Source organism: Bombus vosnesenskii, unplaced genomic scaffold (assembly GCF_011952255.1).
Source record: "Bombus vosnesenskii isolate JDL3184/JDL3185 unplaced genomic scaffold, Bvos_JDL3184-5_v1.1 scf7180000013301, whole genome shotgun sequence".
Lineage (NCBI taxonomy): Eukaryota > Metazoa > Arthropoda > Insecta > Hymenoptera > Apidae > Bombus > Bombus vosnesenskii.
This window is the reverse complement of record NW_022882950.1, coordinates 63,790-90,450: the sequence shown is the minus strand read 5'-3', so window position 1 is coordinate 90,450 and position 26,661 is coordinate 63,790. Positions and strand designations below refer to the sequence as shown.

The 26,661-nt window shown below is 44.2% G+C and overlaps 5 protein-coding genes across 5 annotated transcripts; all 5 read left to right on the top strand.

Moving 5' to 3' along the window:
* Positions 1–2,600: 2,600 nt before the first annotated feature.
* Positions 2,601–4,081, top strand: LOC117233965. The gene is made up of 3 exons (XM_033494708.1): positions 2,601–3,027; positions 3,112–3,214; positions 3,330–4,081. Exons 1-3 carry the CDS (start codon positions 2,692–2,694, stop codon positions 3,662–3,664), a joined length of 774 nt encoding a protein of 257 aa, XP_033350599.1. The 5' UTR covers positions 2,601–2,691; the 3' UTR covers positions 3,665–4,081.
* A 4,617-nt stretch (positions 4,082–8,698) lies between these two features.
* LOC117233933 lies at positions 8,699–11,619 on the top strand. Its single transcript, XM_033494672.1, has 3 exons — positions 8,699–9,230; positions 9,462–9,637; positions 10,763–11,619. The coding sequence occupies exons 1-3, from the start codon at positions 8,974–8,976 to the stop codon at positions 11,155–11,157; spliced, it is 828 nt and encodes a 275-aa protein (XP_033350563.1). The 5' UTR covers positions 8,699–8,973; the 3' UTR covers positions 11,158–11,619.
* Positions 11,620–12,853: 1,234 nt separating this feature from the next.
* On the top strand, positions 12,854–15,482 carry LOC117233953. The gene is made up of 3 exons (XM_033494693.1): positions 12,854–14,005; positions 14,133–14,635; positions 14,890–15,482. Exons 2-3 carry the CDS (start codon positions 14,152–14,154, stop codon positions 15,177–15,179), a joined length of 774 nt encoding a protein of 257 aa, XP_033350584.1. The 5' UTR covers positions 12,854–14,005; positions 14,133–14,151; the 3' UTR covers positions 15,180–15,482.
* Positions 15,483–20,097: 4,615 nt separating this feature from the next.
* On the top strand, positions 20,098–22,033 carry LOC117233954. Its single transcript, XM_033494695.1, has 3 exons — positions 20,098–20,725; positions 20,851–21,023; positions 21,106–22,033. Exons 1-3 carry the CDS (start codon positions 20,472–20,474, stop codon positions 21,423–21,425), a joined length of 747 nt encoding a protein of 248 aa, XP_033350586.1. The 5' UTR covers positions 20,098–20,471; the 3' UTR covers positions 21,426–22,033.
* Positions 22,034–22,111: 78 nt separating this feature from the next.
* Positions 22,112–24,493, top strand: LOC117233952. The gene is made up of 2 exons (XM_033494692.1): positions 22,112–23,336; positions 23,871–24,493. Exons 1-2 carry the CDS (start codon positions 22,751–22,753, stop codon positions 24,290–24,292), a joined length of 1,008 nt encoding a protein of 335 aa, XP_033350583.1. The 5' UTR covers positions 22,112–22,750; the 3' UTR covers positions 24,293–24,493.
* The last annotated feature ends 2,168 nt before the right edge of the window (positions 24,494–26,661 follow it).

Here is a 26,661-nt window from a genome sequence, read left to right as displayed (position 1 = left end):
TTCTATGTATGGAATTCTTCTTACGATTATTACACCTAGCAAACTATCGCGTGTCAGCATTTTCAAGTCCCTTGGAATTACTGCTAAAACTGAAAGTGGCTGCACTCTGGTGTACGAGAAGCTTGCTTGCCCTACTGACACTATTTCCAGCACTCTCAGGCCTTAAAATATATTCTTAAATCTTTCCTTCCAAATTACGCCACAAACAATTTTCTCAAACAAATTTCGATAATCATTCAATAGCGACAAAGGCGCTTGTATCCCCTCCAACGAGCAAACTCAAGGGAAAACGCACAAAGAGGATGCAAGAAATCGTGGAGGCTTGGTGAAAGTTTACATAATCCGTTTAACGAGCGATATCAGGCGCACACCTAATTTCGCGATCTATGTTCAGATAATCCGAGCGTTCCTCTAGACGCGATTTTACTTGCGGCTGGGCGTGCCTGTTCCTTTCTGTTGCACGCCACGGAGGAGAAACCTTCATTTTACTTTTGAACGGCTCTTCTTCCTCACGAGAACGAAGGATCGACGAAAGGATTGCGATGCTCGAGAAAGGATGAATGAGCACTGACGTAAGATCAGCCGGATTTCCTTTTCCGATCCGATCCCTTCACCGTCATTGTGCGGGAAGAAGTCTCGTTTTATTAGTACGACCGTCGCGCTCAGCAATTATGTCAACGCGACACGTTGTGTTACGCGACGCTTTTGTTTATTTGGGTAATTATCGAATTTGAGTAATTAGTATAGGGGAATTAATATATTCAAAGCTATAAAACATAGAATATAGAATTATGGAGATTTGACTGGATTAAAAATTATCTGCCAGCAGGAGATTAGGAGAGTGCCCGATCGGACAGCCTACTGTATTATTCATCGCGGAGGAGATTATAAAGGTATTCGGTCAGACTGACCCTACTACTATACCGATGTATAACACTACTATACCGATGTTATGGGTGATTAAAATTTTTGTATAATTATTTTTACTAAATAAAAATTGCAAAATCGTGATTCTCTCATAATTAAACTGATTCCGTATTCGCAAAACTTCTGTAGTTAATTCAACACATAAAGAATAGAAGCAGAACATAAAGGGACAACATCAATAAACGTGAAAAGATAAGAATACAAGATGAAGAATAAAAATGGAAATCGAAACCAAAACTTCACAAACGTGTAACTACTTTCTAAGATCGTTGTTACGATCGATTTCCCGGATTTATCCAACTTGTTCGACGAGAGTGTCGGTGGCACGCGTTCGGAATTTCAATGACCTAGCGGCCGGTGGTCGGCACGAAATTCCACCGATGGCACCTACACGCGCCGCTATTTCGCAACCGAAATTCCACGACCGCTTTGTAACCGCTTCAGGTCGGAAGGAGCGAAACGAAAACGACAAGAGTCGTGTTATCGACACGGGATCGTGAGAGTCGCGAGGGGTCAGAGTAGAAAGTGGTGTCTGCGTATATACCTCGCCTCGCGATGAAGGTCGGATCCGGGATGTTTGAACCTGATCTATACCAGTTTTCTTTCATTCATGACGATTGCGCTTCGCAATGGTCACGAAGGGAGGGAGTCACACCAATTTCTGACCTCTTCCTGCGGAAATTACGATCGACAAGCCACTACGAGACTCTTCACTTATGTACACCGGCGCCGATACGATGAATTTACTGCTTCGAATCGGATGGAGTCACTTGTACGTTTAGTAGGACCTTTGTCTTGGTACAGCTCTGTGGTCTACGCCAATGGTTTCTTCGTTTTTATACCTTTTTTAATTATCTGCTGCGGTTAGTGCTGTTAGCTCATGTACACGTTTTACCACTCTCTACTAGCTATAGTTAATTGCTGGATTCTTGTTAATTGCTCCTCCTGGCTTCATAACACTTCTCTCAAGAGAAACCGTGTTAGCATGTCGAAGTATCGAACTATATGATTTTGTACCTTTAGATCAATTTAGGCTTCAGATACGTAGTTTAAGTTAGTCATCTTTTAGTCCAAGATTCTTCCTAAACCTCCAAGTACAAGCCATTGCCAACATGCTATTGAACCACTAGCTGTAATTTTAGGACAATTCCTAAATGTAGGTCACCCTTATCTCAATCTACCCTATCTGCCTTCATCTGCCCTTAATTTCCCAACGAATTTCCACATGAAAGTTAACCTTCCGTGTTAAGTACTACAAGCAAACTATGGATGAAGCGTAAGGCGACAGGAGTAAAGTAACGTACGTGGTCGTAAGATGAAAGGGAACAACGGAAGAGAAGGTCTCTTTGGGCGTCCCACGGTCGTCCCGTATTCGTTGGTCGTGGGCAGGTCGCAGGTCGTAGCGGATGGATGGGCGGCTGTAACGCGTGGAGGAACACCTATCCGCGTCCGCCGTCCGAATACTTTCGTCGGTTAGGCCGGCTAAACGGTCCGAATGGAACACGGCGATGCGGTCGAAACATCGTGACGACACTCCTGTATGGCAAATAGGAAGAAAAAAGAGACAAGGTGGGGCGGTGACGTGTAGGGGCGCAGAGGAGGGGCCCGCCAAATATAAGCTAAAGAGATTGCACGATGGACCACACGAAATTTCACTACCGACGGGACGGGCTTCGAAAAAGGAAAATAATCCCAATCGCCGTGACACCGACCGTTATATTTCGTTTTCGTGTTTTGGACTTTCCGTTTCGTCGCACGAGAATCATGAAGATAATCGCCGTTGTGGTTCTAATATCAGCCGTTGTTCTGGCCGCCGGGCAAAGCTTGGAGGATTGTCTGCAGAGCGACAGCATCTCTTGCGTGCAGAAGAGCTTGTATCGGAAGGCGAAGGAGTTCTTCGACAAGGACAGCTTCGAACTGTTCAGTGGTGTTAGCTTGGTGAAGAGCGCGGACAGTCAGGGAAGAAGCTCTAGGACTAGTAAAGAGTTGATGTACGAGCAGGAAATCGACGCGGCTAACAGTGTCACAGATAGACAAAGTGCTCTCGAGAATTTTGTCAGCGAGGAAGCTGGACAGTTCCTCACTGGTCGCAGTCTTAGGGTAAATAGACGATCCTCAAGGCGATTATTTGTATTTATCTTATTCAATACGATATATTTGACGTAATATTTATTCGATTCGTAGATCAATTTCGCTCCCGTTTTTGAAAAGATCGGAGAATCTGCCCGTGCCATCAGTGACTCTGCGCCGGAAGAGATTCGCCAAGCCGTCAATGAAGTCGTTGAAGGTACACACACGTATATATGTACTTTTAGTTACCAACAAAATCTATATTACAAAATCTGTAGAATTAAAAAATTTCACGAGACCTTTCGCTTTTATTCTCTCATTTTTATTTGTAGGTCGAGGCAGGAAGAAGATGCTGAAATCGATCTTGCCTTTGCTGATCGCGGCGAAAGTGAAAGTCGGAGCCCTCGCTACCCTGGCGTACCTTGCCATCGGTCTCATAGCTAAGAAGGCCATCTTCGCCTCCCTCATTTCACTTGCCATTTCTGCGTTCATCGGCTTGAAGGCACTTTGGTCGAAGAAATCCGATGTCACCCCCTACAATGGGTGGAACGGCGGCAATGCTGGATGGTCCGCGCCAGTTGCGACCGGAGGATGGTCTTCCGGTGGCTCTTGGGACGATTCCCACAATTACGGACAGAGCCAAGCGTACTCCGGATATCATCACTAATTTTAAATTAGATCTATTCGTGTAAACTATCAGTTTCTCCCTCTTTCTCTTCCTCCTTTTCATTTCCTCTTATCTTTCTCCTTTCCCTTTTACTTTCATCCTTCCTTCTCATCGTCGATCCAAGAATTATGGAAGCATGGATGAAAGTGTCGATAATTACTGGATCGATTAAAGCTATTTATTGTTTATTTATCCAATTTTTGAATAGTTAAGCGACCACCATCTCGTGGTCCCACGTGTAAATAATGTTATCGTTGTAAGGGTATACGAATGGAATGGACAGACAAAGGACTTTGGAATCAAACATAGAGGCTAGTCGCGACGCTTCCGCATCAATCCGGAGCTCGTTCAGGTGTGACCAATGTCGCTCGGTACCATTTTTTCTTCCCAATCGCAGCCGAACAAAACAACATCTAGTCCAATACGATTTAGATGAACTTCGTTGAATTACTCCTACCTGAGAATCATTGTAATACTGATGTTCAGCCGTCAAATACAGAAGTTGTAGAAAATTATATGATACAACGATATTTTCATTCGGCTATCCTCTCTCCGCCCGCCCAGCGAATCTTTCCCTTAGAAAAAGATCATGCATCCGTTCCTTAAGAAAGGGAGAAAGGAAAAATCGTTCAATTATCGTTGATCGAAACAAAAAGCAATCTATCAAATTGTCGAACGAGTTTCTCATCGTCGAAAATCTTCCCGGATCCACTGCGAAAAGAGAAATCACTCACCGACTTTCCAAACTTCCAAGAACCTCCGAAACTGACTCGTTTTTTCTTTCTCTTCTCTTCGCGTGTTTCGCCGGCGAAATTTCAGAGCTGTCGGCCTCGAAACCGGCCCCGCGCGTCACGAAATCGAGCCGACGCAATGCTGAGATGGAAATGCCAGATGGTTATCGCGATCGAGCAGTGCGCGGCGGACCACAGCCGAGGGGAAAGTGCACCGGCAAGGTGCACATCCGGTCAAGCGAGACGCACGACGACGCGCTAGAGCTTCCTCACGAGACACACGCGGAGGTCGAGAGGCCGAGGCTCGCGTTCGTCATTCTTAATCGGGTCGAGAGGACGGACATTCTACTAAATCTTCCACGACCGATGTCCTTAAGTCCCAGATAGAGGAGGAAAATGAGCGGCTGGAAAGGAGGTTGACGCAAAATTGCCGTTTCTTCCGTCGTCGCTGGTCAAGTCGCTCCGGGGCCCGCCAGTAAAAATCCTTTTTGCCGAGGCTTTCTGGGCCAACGTTCGACGTGCGACCCACAGGCTGATTAGTGGTTGCAGCCGCCGACCAGGCGCGAATGTAAAACAGTCACGATTCGTACGATGGATTGCTCGAGTTTTATTGTTTGTTAATGTCACGAGCTTCGACGTGACTCCACTACTTTGCCACTAAACATTCAGACTTGACGAGAATCGCAATATTTGCAGAAACGAAAAAGTATAATTCGCCCCTTATACCTACGTTTCCTTTTCGAATTCTTCTAAAATAAAGATCGACGATCTGTTCGCAATTTTCATTCGATATTCGTATTGAATATAAATTGCATATCGGGGAAAATATTAGTTAACGATTAAGATAATTAGTAAGAGTTATGTCAAAGGATAGAACCGTTTGATAGAACGAAGGTGAAACGAATCGGAATAGCAAGAACACGAGTGTCACGGCTCGTTACGTCTGCCCGTACCGCGACAGGATCGCGAGAGATCCCAAGGAAAAAAGATACGGAATTATTTTGAAAGGAAGAGGAGACTTTCGTTAGTGGCGAAGTCACGCGGCGAGAGACACGGTGCATTAATCGCGACGCGGTGTTGAGGCAACTCGTCTTTATTCAGACTGCTGTCTCTCTTTCCACGATCAAAGTACATTAACCACCGCGAACGTAAGCTATCCTGTCACAATCGTTGAAACATCGTCAAAGGATACGGAACTAGTTCCAACTTCTAGAATCGATGAATCAACGAAAACAATTTGTCCATTTATTGTAAAAACGCATCGGGAGTGTAATATTTTTATTCGTCGACGTGTACTCAAGACCGCCGATTCTGTAAATCGTCCAATTTTTTCGAACGTGGAGAGCAAACGCGAGCAGAAAAACCGGAACGCGACGTCCATTAAGAAAGAGGGGCGGCGCGGCCAGGGCAAACAGAAAGGAAAAGAACGAAAGAGAGAAAAGAAGGAAGGAAAGAAAGAAAAAGCAGCCATGAAAATTGGCGCTGCGCCCCGCGAGCGTCACGGATCTGCAAGCGGATGAATAGAGGCTTTCTTTTGGATGTCACAAAAGTGGAATTTCACCTTGTGCTCGTAACGCGAGAGCCTTCTATCTCATTATTAGAGAGTCGTAAAGTGGTGAAGCCGAACGAACGGCTTTGCTCGTATCTAAATCTCGGTACGGTTCTCACGTCACGATTAGCCCCGGCAGTTTCTCATGCGTCACTGGGTTACTGGATTCTCTCTGGTTGCCTGTAGGTTTCCTAGTGCCTTATTAGCCGCATACCGGCCCGCACCGTGCGCCGACAGATGTTCGTCGACATCGACAGGTCACCGTGATTCGAATCATGCTGGCCCTTGTAAAAATCTGGTAAAAGCGCGCGACACGAATTCTATCGTGGAACGCTGCTTCGGAGTCTGTTTCCAACAACTCGATTGGAAATTGGAAAGTTTCGATGTTCGATTTTCAGAAGCCTCTTCTGAACCAGGTTACCTATCGAAAATAACGTATTCGGCTCTGTTCGTGAGCCGCAACGTTGCTTCATCGTTTCGTAGTTGAGAATACCGTTTTTTCGTTGGAATAATTTTATACCAAGAAAATCAATGCTAAACGAAGACCAGCATAAGTAAGGGAATCTATACATCCTCTGTAATTTTGTACTCCGTGTTTTCTTAGGTTATGTTACGCGGAAACGAGAGAAGCAAAACGAAAATTCCAATTTCCCGAGGAAGTCGTGCGATGCACGCCATCGCGCGTGTGTCCCATCGACGTTTCGAGTGGCGTGGCACGCAACACCTTGAACTTCGCCGTGAATTTCGAAACAACAATCTGTAGTCGACCCGTTACTCTTTCCCGCAGTTCCATTCGCTCTCGTCCAGGTCGCCTTACAGACTGCTCGTCTGCATTCCATCCAAATCTAATTACCACCACGATTCTTCCGCGTATCAAATTACACTCTTCGTCTCGTTCGCGTCTCTCATCTAGTCTCTGAATACGCGGACTTTCGATAACCGTCTAACTTTGGTACGTCTCGAGGCTCAACGACAGCTTTCTGATCGGATGAAAGTGTGTTGTCTCTCTTCAGCTACTCTCTCACACGGGCTCTTAACCTTTGATTCCTGAGTTCTCTAACCATAATGTCCTCGATACCGCGACTTCCGCCACTAGAAACCGTTCTTCATTCCGTCAGGTTTCTCTGTTTTCACGATATCTGTTCAGTTCACAACTTTTTTATTCAGGGTGGCCATCCACCGGCCGAGGTACCTTCGCTTTTCTTCACGTGCACGCGTTCGTCAGCGCGGCGAGTCGTGAACGCCGCGTCAGGTGGATGATTCCGCCCGGGGCGACGTTCGCTCTCGAGGATCGGCAGATCTTGATCCCCGAAACCGGCTGGACCAATGGAGACCGTCTTTCCAGAGGGGAAGAGACATGGATCGAGGTGAGATGAAGACAGGTGCGTTGGAAGAACGAGAGAGATAAAAAGAGACGAGACAGCCGAAATGAACGCCCGGCACTCGACCCAGTTGTAAATGGGTGAGCGACCCCGTTCCCGAGATAATATCTCGCGTCCATCATTCGCCGATGAATTTTTTGATGCTCCATTCACGTCAACCTCTGTGGTCGTTAACGATTCTCCTACTATGAGAATCGTTTCGATACTTTTTGCATTCGGACTAACAGTGACGAAATTCACACGTAGTTTTCTATGGGAACGATAAGGCGATACTTCTAATTCGTAATTTGATGTTACGAAGCTACAGAAAGAACTTAGGATCCCTAAAGTAAATTATGCCGACGAATAACGGGCAGAGAGCACCCAAACGTAGAAATATGCTTCAAGGAAAGAATTTAACGACATTAAATTTCGGGTAACTGTAAACGGCCCAATACCAGTCTAGGTAACTTCGATTCAAAGCCCGTGCCATGCTATTCCGGAAGACTGTAACATTTCCGAATCTCCGTGCGACAACGCTACCAATTTACCCAGAATGTTAAACCATAAACGTTCGTTAAAATAGGTCGATAAGAAGTTTCGTGCATCCCATGACATCCGGAGAAAATAACCACGAGGAACGATTAAAGGAGAAACGTCCTAGTCTCCTTGTCATGATTTCGATTCTCGCTGTCAACCGTTTATTTACGAGTTCTTCTGTCGCATGCAAAAAGGGATTGGACGTACGGTGGACGAGCATTGGTATCGCGCTCTCCTGCTAATAATAATAGCTACGATCGAAGGAATCGGTAAAGAGAGACACGTTAAGTCGTGCGAGAAATCACGAGGGAGCTGCTGCCGTGTATGCTCGTGTTCCCCACGACCTCCACCGCGTAGATTTCCCTCGTTGAATCTCCATTCGACCGAGGAGGGAGCCTCCCTTCTACCATCAAACCTTAATGGAGGCCGAAGTAGGTCTGCTGCAGGCGGCAGGAAGAAGAAGAAGAGGACGAAGGAAACAAGGAGACCAAAGTCATGGGGGCCATTGACGGTGGAAAACGACGAGGAAGAAAATGCAAGTGCCTCCCTCTTCTATTCCCCTGCGGCTATTTCCGGTATCCTGGTCCTGTGTGTTTTACTCTGTTCCTCCTCGAGTTTAGAGAAGAATTGTTGCATCGCCGAAATAACGAGATTCGTTCGAGGAGAGGGATGACGAAAGGGGAAGGAGAGCCTCGTAGAGAGGCCTGCGAGGATTCGAGTCGAAGAGAGGGGTAGGAGAGAGGAGCGAGGAGGCGCAAGTAGAGAGGACATAGGGGGGATTACAAGTAGTAAGAAAGAGAGAGACAGCTCTTAGTAAGCGAACGCGAACGCGAACTCTCGGTGGCCTGTGCCCACGAGGTCTCCCCTCGTGCGATACTTCGGTATAAAAGCAAAGCAACCTCTTTTGGATGTAACACACGAGGTTCGATCGACGCTCATCCTGGCGTCCTCTCCAACCGTGAATCGGCTACGACACATCACCGCGCGATCGTATCAAGGATAATACAGCAACTTTTTCGCCTTCTTCGATTCGAACTTTTTTGTAGACGCACGGTGGTGATTCTTTCTCTCTTTCTCTTTCTTTTTTTTCTTTATTACCTTGTACGTTTCGATCGACACTCGAGGAACATGAGCAAGTACTTTGTGACCATTTTGTGGCTACTTCCGGTGCTGGCCGCAGCCCTGCCAGCAAATGACAAACCTGGAAACGAAAACGACCTAATGGCTACCATCTACAGCGACTGTCTGAAGAAGGAGTCGATCAATTGCATCAAATACAAAGTATTTTCGTACGTGGACAAGATGCTCGTTGATAAGGAGGATATCACGCTCACGGATGGCATCACTGTGGTTAAGACGTCGAACGCCGAGGAAGGTGCACCTAGGTCGGTTTTCATTCGTGAAAAGATATACCTTGCACGAAATTTAAAAAGCGGACATCAGTCTCGAGTTTGATTTAATGGAATTTTGTGTTTCGTAGAATACTTTTCAAATATGATTTGGATATTTCTGTCTGTTCGGTACATTCCAAGTTGTCTCTATCGTTATATTAATTTACTTGATTAATTTATTTGATTAATTTTGATGGACATTAATCGATTAACGTGTTCTTGCAGATCAATCGAGTCTAGCGATTTGGATACTCTTTTATTCGACCGTCTGGGCAGGTTCTTGAGGACGCACTCTGTCAAAGTCGACCTCAAGGGAACCGATATCCTTGGCGCCATTGAGTCTGCCGGTCGAAGTTTCGAGGACTTTACCGACAATGCTGTTGAAAGTCGTGGCAAGAAGAGTGAGTATAAATTGATCCTCCAACTAACTCGAGCCCTCAACCGTATCGATTAGCGACAAAAGGCACTTGAAAACATTCGCTTCGACTCCAGCTAAATCTATCTATTCAGTTTAGAAAATTACGAAATTCCTTTACAATATACTTCTTTCATTTGACATTAACTCAATTATCTATTCCAAACTCAAAGTATTTTCTTAATAGGCCTTAAGAGGCTATCTATTAATTATAAGAACTCAGGCATCGTCGAGTATTTTGATCGGGGTTCGCACGATAGGCTAATCAGATCGCTACTTAACGCAACAAGTGCATGGGTAATTGGGATTCACTCGATGTTAGAGTCAACAGCACCGTGCCAGCTCCCAAGCCTCGTCGTTGGCACTATTCAATGACAACGCTGACGACGAAGCCGGTGAAGCTGGTCGCGAGACGTTGACCCACTGAGAAACTGGTTCCGCTTCCCCTTGAAGCGACTCGAGCGACGAAGATGCGATTACCTGCGAGCAGAGAGAGAGAGAGAGAGAGAAAGACAGAAAGGCCTCTCGAGATCTCACCGCGCGAGATTTTTGACATACTTTCCTTTGTACGCGGGGTACGTCGCCTTGACCTTCGCCTATTTTACTTCGAGATCTCTCCGCGCGTATCGTCCTGAGAAAGGTCGGGTCGTGTTCTTTCGTGAGACGTTTTCAGCCTCCTCGTGAGAAATTCAGAGTATTCAAACGTCGTATTCCCGTGTTCATGAGAATACTTCATGAGAATACTTCGGTTTCCGTACATTGTATGTTCGTAATCGATGAGAAATTGTAGTCACGCTACGTTAAGCGTCGTTTCCACGCGCGGCTGACCAGAAAATTACCAATAAAACGGCCACCACCTCCAGGAGCTCCTCGGTTCTGCAACTTTAACGTGTTACCCAAACGACGAAGAAATCGAATGCTTCTAAGTTTTTAGAACATAAATTTTTTGATGGTCGAGAAATTGAAATTTCTTCATTGTTATACACATTGGCTTTAACATTACAGCGCTTTAAAATTCTTTCGATTGTTTCAAGGGGACATTAACCCACAAAATTCTACCGAACGTTACCGTTACCACCGTTCACTTAACGATCGTCGAATTCCTTTGCAGAGAAGGCACAAAAGATCCTTGGTCCGTTACTGATGGCCTTGGCCCTGAAGGCAGCAGCCCTGTTGCCCTTGGCTCTCGGTGCGATCGCCGCCATTGCTGGTAAAGCTCTTCTGGTCGGCAAAATCGCCCTTGTAATTTCCGCCATCATTGGGTTGAAGAAGCTGCTCAGCTCTAGCGGAGGAAAGCACGTGACATACGAAGTTGTGTCGCATCCTCATCACAGCAGTAGCCACATTGTCAGCCACGATGACGGCCATGGTGGTGGTTACGGTGGCGGTGGTGCTGATTATGGCGGTGGTTATTCCGGAAGCAGTGGCCACGGCTGGGCCAGGAGTTTACCTCAAGATGCTCACGAGTTGGCTTATCGCGCTCATCAACCTCAATCACAAGCATGAAGAATCTCGTAAAAAATTTTTGTTCTTCGACGTTCCTCACTTTCCTCTTTTCCTCGTCCTCTCAACATCTCTTCCCTTTCGTTTCCTTTATTCTTTCTTTTGTTTCCTTTCTTCGCGACTCTACCGCTCTCTGTTTTATGTATATTTATTATTCCTATCCTCGTCGCTACCTGAATATTTCATACGTTCTGTCCTGTTTTCCTATTCTTTCCTAGAAATTAATTCCCTAGAAATTCCTTAGAATCATTCTCTTCTGTTTCTACGACGAACCAGTGCCTCCACGAGATACTCGTTCCATGTATAGCGTAACTCGAGCCTTTGTTATTTATTCATTGCGCCTAATATGATTTAGTATTTATTTAATTTTATTCATTTGACGTGTGTTATTTGTTATTGCCTGCATTTGTTCTTTATAATAAAGAGATGGCGAATGGCGCGCTGCGTCTTGTCCAAAGGAAAACGTACAACATACGTGAGTGTGAGAATGCGGAGAACGTAAAACCCTCTTCAGGATCGTTTGCGGTTATGTCCGTTTATTCTCTTTTATTTATGCCGTATACTTACACTTGGCGGAATTTTGCGCGGATCCAACGATCTAGGCAAGAAATCTTCTTCTACGTGCAACATACGTCACGTGACAGGACTCTCGCGAGTTTGATATTTATGAAAACGAGTGAAAGTAGTATAGGAACGCGTCGGTGCATCCATTGATACTCGAACCAGATACGACTTAATGAGCTGCTAGCAAGTACGACCGCTATAGAGGATTTCGGATAAACCAGTAGAAAGTACTTTCATGCAACTGAATTATATTTTTTTTTTAAAAAAAGGGGAAAAAGAAAAAAGGACAAGTTCGGAAATTTCCCCGTAGTAATTCGTCTTATTCTGACACCATCGATCGACGAGACATTCCATTTGTCTAGTAACATCCAGGCACATTGCGATGTCAATTTCAGGGCATTCTGTAGTAAATAATGGCGAGCGTTCGCTCGACCGTGTCGCTACTGACCTAGCTCCGGCCAGCGGTCGTTTAATGGCTCGTAAAGTTTACCTCTTTTTCGCCAAGCACCCTCATTACTACTGCATAGATTACTCATGGTACAGTGAAACCGGATGCACCACGAACTTCCAACCGGTAACCTGCATACCGACCGTATAATGAGAGGCAAACTGACACACGTGGATTGTGTGTGCATGCTCGTGTTCACTGATCGGAGCAAGGCCAAATGCGAGTGAACACGACGGTCTCATTGGCGAGCAAGTGACGCGTGACACGGGGTTTCATTAATAAACATGGCGATGCAGAAAATCATGGGGTCGCCGGTGTACACGCTTTTAGCTTGTCGAACCGGAAATCATGGTTCCTACCGATGTCAAGGTGGCGCTCGCGACATTTCGCTTTCGCCATTTCTCACATCATTTTTACGTACGTGACGCGAACTCGTCATGGAGGAACTCGTGACGAGACATAATATATCAATTTTATTAATTTACCATACTAAGTTCTGTTGACCGGAGATTTCTTCGTTTGTTTCTCCTCTATCAGTGACCTCGTTAGATTCGCGAAAATTCATTAGCATTCGAATTATACAATTCGTTGAGTCATTGAAACAATCGTCAAATCATCGACCGACTCATCGAATCAAAACGATAGTCAAGCGTGGGAGAAGAACGAGCTAGAAAGAACGAAAAGAAATCGAGGCGGATCAGGGCCAGTTCCCCACCGAAATTTCATTGCTGGCTCGCTGCTTTCCGATGCTTCACTGCGCTCATGAACCAGAACATTAAGAGAAGGATACCCCCTCCGAGGGTCCGTGGCCTACGCGTGTTTACCACATGTAACGCGTTTTCACTTGGTGTGGCCCAGTTAACCAGTCCGGTCGCCATCAGCCAGGACGAAGATGGCAAGGATGCGTGGTACCGCAGGATAAGAGGGAAAACAGCCGCTGGGAACGCTAACCAGGACGGCTGAAACGCTGGCAATGACTAACGGTTATCTTTAATTGACGCAGCTCCGTTTCTATTTTTGTTCGTGTCATAAATGTAGAATGTATCGTCACAAAACATATATTACGCGCATCGTTATACCTCCGTTTTATTATAGAATAAAAAGAAAGAGAAAGAAAGAACCTAGTTATTTGTGATTACAACATACGAGCGTATCATGATCTGGTTAATCCGATACTTCCAGCGGATCAGGTCGATCAACCACCATCTCTGCCGTGATGCTTTCGATTTCAGGCTTATCGAGACACGACGATAACACGAGGGAAAATCATAGTAGAAGGACATTCGTGTAGAAGACATGTACACACCTGGTTGCCACGAACTTCCGATCAGAAACGCTGACATCTGATCTGGTCAGACCGGTCGAGCGGAAGAAGTCGAACGACAAGGGCGAGGACGACGATCCGGTCGAGAGTAGCGAAACGATTCGCCGGAATCGTCGGTTTTATCGATGGCGAGTTGGTGGGGCTGGGACGGTAGGAGAGGAGGGATGCGAATTCCGAACTGATCCGGAGAGCAACTCTGCTCTCTACCTGTGGTGGACCCCAGGTGGTTAGCGAGACGCGGTCTCCGCTCTCAAATGATCCTTGGCAATGAAAATTCTCCCACAATGGTGGTATTCGTACTCGCCGCACCGCCACGGTGGGGAGAATATCACCGGCCACGGAGGTACACCTGACCAGATATATAGAGCTAGGGCAGGGCTTCCGCTACGGACAGTCCAGTTACAGTGCTCTGTGTAAGCACGCATCTCGCGGCCCAAAGTGTCAAACAACTCGAGTACCGGTGGCTAACAAGCTTCGACGCTTGTTCCCAAAATACCGCGCAGAATTCCACAGAAGTAGGTTCTGTTAGTTTCTACTCGCGCACATTTTCTTGCTAAATTTCCCTCTTAGTGGGTGCGAGGGTTTAGGACTTCCCATCGAAAGATCTTTCTCTGGAACATATAGACATTTTTTTGTTTCCAGGTTCTTTAGATTGTACAAAATGAGAGATTTTGCTTATTGTTCCGTGTACCTGGCCTTTTTACTGGCCATGGCTTCGGCTAGATCAGCCGAGACTAATCCCACGACCAATTCCATCAATGAAGAGACAGCAAGGTCTAGCGGAAACAGCAACGTGTTTGGAGATCTTCGACAGATGTACCAGATTTACAAGGAATGCGCAGACGAGGATATCAGTTCTTGTTTGAAAGTGAGGTTGCTGTCGGCCGTAGACAGGGTGTCTAGGAGCACGCAGTTGAACGTTGCCGACGGTGTTACCTTCGTTCAGGACGAGCCTATCTCTAACGCGGAGGAACCACCGAAATCTCTTCAGGAGATCGAGGCCGGGCTACCTAGGGCTTTGGACGACAAAGAAAATGCGTTGAATACCATGATCTTCGACAAGGTGATGAAATTTTTCCAAAGCCATACGTTGAAATTGAAGCTGCCCAATGTAGAAGAACTTCAACGGAGTTTGGTGGAAGAAGGTGAGAATTTATACAATTGTCGATATACAACATTAGAACTGGTCTTATCGTGTCAACTCGTTAGAGCATTCATCCGAAAAAAGAAAGTTTCCAGTTCTGATTTCCCGGTCCAGTAGACCGTACGGCCCACTCTTTTTCCCGCTGCAGTCTTTCATACAACAAACATTTTTTTTTTCGTACCAAATTAATTTTTCAGCACTCTAATATAAACCATGAAATTCGTTTAGTTAAATTTCGATTATATTTCTTTGCAGGCCGTAAGAAGAAGAAGAATATGGGGGGTCTGCTAGCTATTCCTCTGTTGATTGGTGGAACTTTGGTACCATTGGCCTTAGGAGCGTTAGCTCTTTTAGCTGGCAAGGCTTTGATCGTTAGCAAGCTGGCTTTAGTATTGGCTTCCATCATCGGTTTGAAGAAACTAGTGTCAGGAGGCGGGGATCATGGTCATGAAGTCGTTCAAGTTGCCGGAGGCCACGGATCCAGCGGATGGGCGAGATCGAGTCACGATCTCGCCTATTCCGCCTACAAGCCATCGTCTACTTAGCAAAACAAAGGGGCAACAGCGAGACGTATTTTCAATCTCGTTAGACTTCGCTTTCACGAGGCATCCGTGTGATGTTTGTCGGATGTTGCTTTCCTCTTCGACCGTTCACCTTTCTCATCTTCCCATTTTCTACGACTCCTTCTTTCTATTTGTTCCGCTCCATTCTTCTTTCCCCTCTTTATCGTTTCTTGCTCTCTTTATCATGTTTTCCCTCTTCATATCTACTAAATGATCATCGTTATCGACCATTTGATCGTCTCATTCACAGTATTTATTGTTCTGCGTGGAGCTGCCAGGCAGCAATGTATATTTATAGATATGGAAATATATTAAGATTCTTTGTACCATCGGCGAACTTGTTCTTTACCTTGCTCGTACACCCGTATTTCTAAACAATTTCCCAATTCAATTAATCGAACAATAACATCAATAAAGTGGCAACATATGTCGAAGAAGGAACTCCGAGCAATTCGATGCCACGGAGTAAAGCTTCGGCAGATCCGTATGAGATTCTACAGTCCGCGAATTCCAAGGCTCATCGAAAGTAACGCTGAATGAAACGAACCGCGACACGACCAGAAGATTCGATATCGTGTTTTTCGCGTATCTCGATACAGGGCACGAGAGCGCCCCTACTTCCGTCTTCTTCCTCTTTTGCGTCGCGATCAAGCCAAAGACGAGACGAAGAGAGTAGAGACGCGTTACCTACATACTGGAAACGCGCGAGCACCTTACGCACTTGCCTCGGACGTGGAAGCTTCGCGTACTAACACACACACGCACGGTCGAGCCAGACTCACGATCGAGAAGTAAACCAGGCCGAGCAGGCCGACCAGGCCAGTCAGCATCCGCGCCGAGCCTTTTCAACGTGAGTTTAACACTCTCTATCATTCTGAAGAAAAGGCTGTGTCTCTCTTTCTCCCAGCATGCGTTGGCACAATCCCCTCCTACCCATCGGTCGATCGATCCTCTCCCTCTACCTTCTTGACGATGTGAGTTTCATCGATCCTCAAACACATCTTGGGTCAGGTGGTCCCGTTCTGAAGATGCCTCGGCCCTTTTCGACACTTCCGAAAGTCGTCCCGAGAGTCCACGAATCATTTACCTCCTTTTTCCGCACCGACTTTCCGTCTGTTCCACGTGTTGCACGAGATTTCATTAATGGGAAGATTGCTGAAAAAGAGTGGATTAGGTTCTTCTGTTTGGTGCGTAATATGAGAATTATGATCTGTTCGAAGTAGTATCAAGAGTGGAACGAATACAGTTTCTTTTCTTTCTTTCGTTCTATTCGAATGTGAGAGGCTAACGTAGGAGTGTAATGTAGAAGATTGAATTAAAATCATTGATATGGTATTAATTGGTTATTAGTATGATATTATTAGAATTTATTGAGTTATTTGTGCTGAATATAGGTTGCGGTTCGAGCTTCTTTATCTTCATTGTGTATTTGGAATTAGAGTTATGATCGGCTAGAAGTAGTACTGAAAGTAGAACGAATGTGCGTTACCATTTGAGTTCTTTCTCTTCTTTATTGCGTTCGTATTATATTTGGGGGTTAATATGAGACTGCAGAAGAATAGATCACAGTAGTTAATCGTACGATTATGATTCGTTAAAAATGGGATGGAAAGTGGAACAAATATCGGTAACAATTGAAGTTGTTTTCCTCTCCATTATGTATTTGAAGATTGTATAGGATGATGATGCTATAGATTACAGAAGCAAGAATGTAGAAAGAGAAGAATGAGAACTCATTCACGTAGGTGCATATATGTATATGGAAAGCTTTCTTTTTTCGGCTAATAGCAACTGGGCACAAAATGCGCGAATCAGAGTTGTCGGATCAGATATACGTAAATCGTGTTCATTCATTAGTGCCAGACGCGTCTCCGATTCTCCGCCGTGTGCTACTTTTTCTTCTCCGGAGTAGTTTCATTCATAGACTGAATTTAAGCTGGAAGATCGTCTGTTTCGAGTACCAAAGTAATCAAGAAGCTGCGAAGCTGTATCACGATAGATTCACTCCGTACAAAAGTGATCAGTTAACAAATTTGTCAACGAACACATAATATAATACAACCAATAATCGTACACGTTGAAACCTCTTTACGAACTAAATTCATCCAACTTGAAACTTTATTTCTCTAGAATTTAGTGACTGATCGTTTCAATGAGAAATTCTATTATAGAGGGTTAGACATGATTTAAACACAAGGAACCATTTCCTATAACGTACGGATCGACATTTTCTACATTCACAGGGTTGTACGATAAAGAAGAAAGCACAAGGAAGAAAGAGAAAAGCACGAGAAGCTCGAAGCCTCGCTTCGTGAGGGCCTTGACCTGACCTCGATCCTCGGACGAGTTCACTCTCGCCGGCGTCGTCGAGAGGAAAGTGTTCCATTACCAGCCACGCTCAGTTCTGAGCCACCTCGTTCTGCCATCGAGATTAGCGTTTTGGTCATCGAGAATATCTGCACAGTCGCACAAACCATCCGTAATAATCATCAAAATAACGCGCGTTGCACTTTCATTCACGATACGTTTCATCGATCAGTAGATCGTTCGATCTATCAATGATAAGAAAGTTTTACCTTAAGAGAGAATCGAAATTAACCGACGCGACGTTAGTAGCCAGCCATGAAGATAAAGTGAAAGTTCTTCTTGGGAGAATGTAACATTGGCGATTTTGTCTTATTTTGGTCCTGTTGAGTTTTCTCGTCGTTTGGTTCTATTGATACGCGAGATGTTTGCACACACTTTCGCTTTATGGAATGGAAAATCGCGAAACTCGTTTCTAATGACTAGGTGGTTGGATGATGGCTGTGTTAGAATCTGTAATTGCTCAATCATTACCGAAGAATTTTTTCAGTAGATGTTTTTCTACATTATATCTTATGATCTTAAAATTTTTTATTATAATTACGGATTTTCATGCATTTATAGGAAATTTCAAAGCGCAAAATGGCACAGAATGCATACAATATGAAAAAATATATGGCATATCCAAAGTATAGTATTGCCTATAATACTTGGCATATAAAACACTTTTCTGCAAAGGTCCTACTTTTTTTGCATAAAAATCCGCAGTCTAATAAAAAATTATTAACATTCATCGGCAATAAGACACTTACTCGTTATATTCACTGAAAAATTCTAATAAATCTTATCTTAATTATTACTGTTCGTTATAAAATACATGTGTGTGATGCAAATGAGAGGAATGATAGATTCATGATAAAATAACTAGAAAGTAAAAGCAATGAGCATTTAATATGTATTAAATACGAGTAGGTGTTTTAATATTCATGGCGGGCAATATACCTAAAATAAAAAAAAAATAAAAAATAGATGAGATTCACGTTACCATACTAATATCTTCTTTAAATTACTTTCTATTAAAAAGCAAGATAAAAAAAACTCTTCGCAGAATTAAGTCATAAATAAAGACAGCGTGGAATTAAGGAATTTGAAGCAAGGAAGTCCGTTCGCGGAGAAAGTAGCGGCGATCCAATCTCGTGTTCGCGTCGATCGGAAACGACGCCTTTGCCCTCTCATCTTTTTGCTTCTCAGTACATTTTTCTAGGTGTCTTCGGGGTCACGTCGAGGCGCGGCCGGTTGTTCTCCTTGACGAGGTCTGGCGCAGTCCCAACTCGTCCACGCACTACGGACATTCCATGAAAAACCGTTAAACGTTACGCTCGACTGTCGCAGGAATACATTAATTTCAAACAGTCTACCTGAACCTGTCGCATCGCTACTGATATTCGATTCTAACGAATAAGATGCTGAACAGGTGGAAAAATCTACCCAAGAATGCGAGACTTGATGATAACTTACGGGCATAGAAAAAAAATCCATCGAGATTCGTTCGTACACCGAAGCGAAATAGAACAACGGAATTTTAAATAGGTAGGAGGAAGAAGGAGAAAAGAATTCGCGAACTGGGTGCGTATGATTCGTTGAATAGGAGGTCGCTGCGAGGAAAGTTGCGGAGGCGTGAGATTGAAGTATCTTCTACATAATGCGAGGTATTATACGGTTTGTTGAAAGCGAAATCGCGGCGGTTATCGCTCGATCCTCCGTCTTCTCGATCCTTCCATGTACCCCGACTTTCAAAAAGTATTACGGGTCGTGAAATTTTATGATTTTCTCGGGCAAGCTTCTCGCAAAGTTATTTTATGAACTACTACTATGTGGACGTGGTAATTATATTCAAAACCAAGTTTCAATATTTTAAAATGTAGGTGATTATTCTAAAATACAGACAGGTTTGTAGTAATATTCTGTGAGAAAGTAACTCCATTGTGTGGTATATTTGTAGAAGAAATTTTGAGACAACGCTATGAGAAACCATTACAACCGAGTTCTCAGCACCAGCGATCCCCCGTGAATATCATTGACCCTGAATATTCGATTTCTAAATACACCTTGCTCGTCTCTCTCCAGAAACAAATACGGTACCCTAGAACGAGAAAGTAACCGAGTTCTACGAACCTTTTGTCGTTTACACAAATAATTATCACGCTTTAACACTGATTTACCTAAAGATTCAACGTGGAACACAGCAGTAAAATATACCCAACTAATTAACAAATTCAAGACAACCAAACCGATGTAGTCAATCAGTTTACTTCCTAAATAACCGAAATCACAATTTCACCCTCGTCGATAGTACAAAATGGTATTTAATGATGCCAAGAATTCTTTATCAAAAAGTCATAGAACATACTGCAGCCCTGAGGCCAGAGGCCCGAATTTTCTCGGAAAGGGCTGCGACATGTGAGCACGCTTCTTCCAGTAATGTCCTCTCTCTCTCTCTCTCTTTCTCTCTCTCTCTCTCTCTCTCTGGTTCCCAATGACCAATCATCTGATGGGCGAGTGCGCGCGTGTGCAGAGAGCGTCAGGGCTGGTTCGAGCTTGCCACAGCCAGAGAGGAGAGAAGCGAGAAGGACCGAGCGAGCAAGCGCGCAGAGGCGCGTCAACGGGAGAGACGCGCGCGACAGGGAAACACGGGACGACCGCCTGGAGGAGAACCAATAGCTCGTATGGGTTGTAACCCAGGCGGGGACCAGGTCGGTGGGGGCCATCAAAATTTCAAAAACGTACGCGGACCCCTTTCGCGAGGAGGATAAAAGGCAAGCAATCGTGATTCTTTCAGTCAGTGTCGATACGATCGTTGCAATAATTCCAGCTGTGCACGCTTGTGAAAGGACCAGTATACAGCTATATACATATACATCTCTTTTTGGATTTTTCACCTAGTGATTCCGGAGTATACGATCGTAGAAGATGTTTAAGTTCGTGGTAGTCGCAGCACTTGTCGCCTCCTCGGTGTTAGCTGCCCCCGCGAGCCAAGATGACGGCCAACAGCCGTCGATCCTCGAGGAAGCTTTGGACGTGTACGCATCCTGTTCCGGCGAAGAGGACATATCAGTGTGTTTGAAACTGAAGGCGTTGCGATTCGTCGACAGAGTAGCCAGATCTGCGGATATCGATGTTGTGGATGGATTCAAGATCGTGCAGACCGAAGAAGCTAAGAATAGGTAAGGCTCGCCCGTGAAAAAGTGAATGGATCGTAGAGACGATTCAAGATGAATGAAGATAAGTGGGAGTTCTGGATCGATTCGTGCAATTTCATAATAATTTACGCAAGGGTTTTACTTTTCAGCCGTGCTGACAACGGCAGATCCTTGAACGACATCGAAAGTACTTTACCAGCCGAAACGGAAGCCAAAGAAGCCGCCATCGACCAGGCCATCCTCGACAGAACTTCCAAGTTCCTTTCCACCCACACTGTCGAACTGAGTCTTCCTGAAGAAATATCCCGCTCTTTCGACGAAGGTAAAATTATTAATAAGAAAATATTAATAAGAAAAATTTGCGTATCGAGTTGGTTGCTCTAACCTTCTTCGTTTTACTGCAGCTCGAGGAAAGAAGAAAAAAATCGTCAAATCTCTCCTGCCAATCTTACTGCTCTTGAAGCTTAAGGCTGCAGCCCTCATCCCTATCGCGCTCGGTGGTTTGGCTCTCCTGGCCCTTAAAGCTCTCGTAATCGGCAAAATCGCTCTAATCGTCAGCGGTATCATCGGTCTTCAGAAACTACTCGGTAACAAACAGCAAAGTTACGAGGTAGTGGCTCACCCAGTGCATTCATACGGCCACGAAGAACACCACGACCACCACGGATGGGCGAGATCAGCAGGTTCTGATCTCGCGTACAACGCGTACAAACCCTCCAAATAGTTTATTTGCCGCCATAGTTTCTTCGTTTCAACTCACTACCTTCGTTCACCAAAGTGATCGGTCAGCCGCTGACGATCACCCGAGGACTGCACGACTCGATCCTTCGAGGACTTCGAAACTTACGTGTAATCGATCTGATTGAACGTTTCAATCGACCAGTAAACACTTTATTAAGAGGCTATCGTTCCATTGCGCGTGACCAGTGACCAAACGTGACGAACTGTGACGATTGACGATCGATCAGACTGTTCGACGTTAGCTCAGACTGTTAAAGACATGTTGTTAAAATGTGGTGTCCGGACAATTCACTGCCGGATTACGATCATTACGGTGACACAAGCAGCAAGCTGTCAGACAGACTTTACTAGTAACAGTGGACGGTGGTATTCGAGTCACCCCCGACTCACCCCCGAATTGTGGTATCTTTCTAAGAGTTAACGCTTCGAAGCGACCTCGATCGTAGATCTCGGGTCGAACGCGCTCGGACTTGTAGTCAGTACTTTTACAGGGCTACCAGATTTCATCCAATGATTATTTATATCACACCCTTCTCGGGTTGCCATGTAACTTATCGAACTATTTATAAATAAATATAATTTTATACGGAAGCAGCGCTTGTTATGTTATTATATTATAATCCTTCTCCTTTTCTTGTAAATTGAGTTTCACGTGTCTCGTGTGACGCTCCGAACCTTATTCTTCGAATGTGCTAACGAACCATTATTACGTTAACACGAATCGATATTTATTCAAACACTGCTTTCTTCCAACATATCCACTCTCTATCGGTCCACGTCAATATAAACTATCGTCATTCTTACAATTAGTTTTATTCGTCCTTCGTGGCAGAATTTCTCTTCGTTGCTTCCCGACCGACGTTCTGACAGTTTAACGAGATTCGCCTCTCGTACTCTCGAAATTGACCTGCTCGGGTGCATCCGGTGTATCGAGGGACCCTCGATCTCTCGTACGAAATGAAAAGAGCCAGACGTACTTTCGCTGCTCGTAAGATCCGCCGAGTGAAACCGATTGTTCCGTCGCGTGTGAACGCCCCCTTGGCGCCTATATAGTCGACTGATCGTGGGTGTTGGATCAACAGTATTGTTTTGGAACCCGGTCGCCTTACTTCCACTTCGTTCTTTGTTCCTATCTTAAGAAATTTTCCATCTTCACGTAATTTCTTTCCTTCGACAACGAAAATGACGACGAATAGTTTCGTTAGGTGAGAATCGACTACTTTGAGGGAAAATGGATCGATTGTACGTTCGATAAATTTACTGAAACGCGAACTCTTTTACGCAGAATGGAACGATCGGCCTAGTCGCATGCAGGAAACTTCCGTCACGGAACAATCCATACGAAAACTTTATCAACTTTCTCTACGATCTTCTAAAAGTTTTGTTCTCATTTATGAAACCCATATCGTTGTCATGAAGCACGGATTGAGAAGCTCGTGTCTTTTAATCTTCATTTCCACGGGTATCACAGCGATCATGGAGCCAACCGAGGAATCAATCTTGGCTAGCGAAGATCCAACCAGCTTCAACGAAGCTTTCACTGCCTGTTTGGCTCGAAAAGAATTTGGGACCTTCGAATGTGTCAATCGTGGTGCCCTAAGTGCTCTTCAATCGCTTAATCACAAGGATGATCTGGATTTTGGAAACGTGCACTTGGAAAGGGCTGATGGTCAAAGTAGACAACTTCTAGATTGGGATTACGATCCAAAGGATTTTGGGAACATCGTGAAAGCGACGACTAAATTGATTGAACGTAGAAGTCTTAAATGGAATTTAGATAACCTGTATCCAGGATTGCAGTTGCGAGCTGGACCGATGTTAAATGGGAATGGGATTATGGAATTCGTCATCAGTGAAAGAGCAACGTCTTTTGGTGATAGGCAAGCTGGTCCAGGTGAATCCTAGATGCTCTATGAACTATTTTCTTATCAAATATTCCCAATTTCTGTTCTTATCATTTGTTAATCGTCCGTACATTTGTTAGACGTCGTGTAGAATCTGTATCGTCCAGGCAAATTCTAGATGTTCTAAATTTGATCAGTGCTAAGAAAAATTTAAATTATCTCGATTTTATGATAAGTAATTCGTTCAACCTTGAAATAAGCGCGGAAACGAACCCGCGTTCTCCAGGGTTTGCATCCTCGCTGAGGCGGCGTTCGCCACGTGCTACTTTCAGGAAGCACCTCTAGTAGGCAGCACGGTCAAGGCCATTCACGTTGAAGAGGCTTAACGCGCCATTCATAATTCTAGAATATTTTAATATTCATAGAAAACATATTACTGAAATATCTATGACATTACGAATCTGATTTTCGCTACGTCTGCTGCCTATTAATAGTTTCTACCACTTTGAATATTTCTATTTTTGGGTAACAAGGTTAAGAATGTGAATACGGCATGCCTAAATCCTGTCATACAACTTTTTCAGGAAGGCAAATGATGAGGCACCTGTTGATACCGTTCCTCCTAGGCTTTAAATTCAACTTGGCATCTCTTATTCCATTGCTATTTGGATTTTTGCTGATTCTCACGAAGAAAGCTTTATTATTGACGAAGGTAGCACTAGTGATTAGTGGTTTGTTGGGTTGGAACTCTTTGTTGTCTACTGGTCCGCCTAGTTATCCAGGGGGAGGATTCCATACGCATGGACACGAGATACCAGTCGGAGGATTTCCGTACTACGAACATTATAATTTTCATCATAGACCGTATAGGGTATTTCAGGGCAACGACTTCGAACCGTACAGTCAGCATGTGATTAGAGAGGTCGTCGACGTTTACGATAACACGGAGGAAGTGGGGAAGAACAAACGGAATGGCAAGAATTTCGTCTGGGTAAAAAGTAGCTGATGTGACCATTTATGCTTTCTATTACTGTGATCGATATGGGTAATATCTCATAAAAAGTTGACTTCGTTTGAATATTTCTACATAACGTAGTCTGGAAAATGAAGAAACTTTTAAATTCGCACAATATTGCACAGTATTATATACCCGTTGATACTGACAGGATGTATTTATTCAATATTACAACCTTTTCCATGAAACGTACATGTTTAAAATGAAACACTGAATAAAGCTTAACTTCAAGAACAAAACTATTCAGCGCGCAACCGTTTCTTACGCGCTCGTCCCAATTACACAGAATTTTCCTTCCTTCTTAATAAATATCATTGCTTTTCTTCCCCATTTTCCAAATAAGGATACTCCTGACAATTAAATATCTTCAACCGAATCGCATTTAACTTCATTAGCGCCTGAATTCCAGATGATGAGAATAATTAATTATGATGGAATCGAGAAGATGAATTAATAAAAACTTTGAAATTACAATTATCCTTCAGTAATAATCCAAACCTCAATAAACCCGCTTTAGTCGAAAATCCTCTCCACATTTACATCCTCTCCATTCACTGATCTCTGTTTCATATACCACATCATTTCATATCTCTCACTGTCGTTTTCGTATGCCTTTCGGAGTTCGTCCTAAAGGAAGAACGGGTTTCACTCCTCCGCAGATCCATCACTCTCAGTTCACTGTTGTGGCGTGTAACTGTATCGTCGACTTCCTCCTTCGCAGGAACGTATCGTGTCCGGGAAATGCTTTTGCTCGTAAAGGTAATAGCGTTCATGGTCCCGTGAACGCTCGCATAGCTTCACCACGTGATTGCAGAGCTCCTTATGTCAAGTGTGACGATGAACACGGCATACATTACCAGGACGATCGACGATCGACCGTAAAAGTTAGTCGTTTTCCGCCACCGCCATAGCTCGTAGCTTCTACTATTCTTCGTCGCTGTTTGAGTTATTTCTGCACTTGGCTGCCCTGGTCGAACGTGCGTGACGACGGGATTCGTTACGATGTAACGGTTCATTCTTTTCCGTCATTATGGAATTCGTTATCATGCTTAAATCTCCCCGCGTTTAAACGCAGGAATCTTTTATAAAATCATTTCATCGTAAAAGATCGAATAATGGTGATAATCCATTTCCTTTGGTAATTGTTCTCCCTCGCTCGAAGTGGGGTAATTGTGGTCATCATCTACAACAAGAAACGACGAAATCGACGAGATAACGAGTAGAAAGAAGGGCGTCCTGAATTTTGAGACAATACTCGTTGTTATCTGTGTCGAGGTTCCAACGACACGTCGGAATTTTGGTTTTTGCCAGACACCGTGATAAGGCTGTTAAGGTTTCTTCTTTCCTCTGGTACGAAGTAGGGTAATTGCGTTTGCTACCTGAGATGACGCACGGAGAGATGACGAACCATCGGACAAGGAGGTACGATAAATGTTGAGAAGAGTGTCCTGGATTTTTCAGGCCACAACTCGAACAGCCGTGAACAGTGGACATTTTTCATATAAAATTTCATGCGCGCATAATTGCCCCGGTCATTTGTCGGATGTGGCACGTCATGGTCTGTAATCCGTGTCGGATTAACAGTATCTCGGCGAATTGCGTTAACTAATTTGTGGTGACTAATTCATCGGCGTGCATAATTAAAGAATCATCTGTTTGGTACGACGCATCGTTTACCGAGCATTCATCTTTAACGAATGCAAACATGAACTTTCGCCGCCTAATAAAAACACTCCGAATATGAAACTTGATTTCTCTAGTTTCCTTTCGTTATTCAATTCTTGTTACATAATAAATTTTTATCCTATTACAAGATACTTGCGATCTTCAAATCATATCTGATTACACGCCAAAACTCCTAAACCGTAAATAAATTAAGAACTTCTATACCAAAGAATTCTTATATCAAATCCTTTAGATTATTTATTAAGAAACAGAGAAACCGGTGATTATATATAAAAAATAATGCGTGAAACGCAAGGAACTTTATTCTAGCCTGGATTCGCGATACTTGTTAGAAGCGGCCTTTAATTTCCATTTGAGAGCCATTCCACGAGGGTTTCTGCTTCACTTGGCAACAGGGTCAGAGGGATACTTACTTACGGGGCTGTACGACATTGTTTTGGTTCAAGAGTCCCTACTCCTGGAGGAGGAGGCGTTAAACAGCGCGTAGATCAGGTGTGAGTTAACGTCGTAAGGACAACTTGACCGATGGTAGGAGAAACGTGAAATACCCTTATATAAGAGCGACGACGCAGCGATTCGAATTAGTTCGCGATATTTTTCGAGCGGTTAACTTGATCGGCGTGGAATGTTACGCGACCAAACTCTTCGGTGTTTCTCCATTTTATAATATCGCG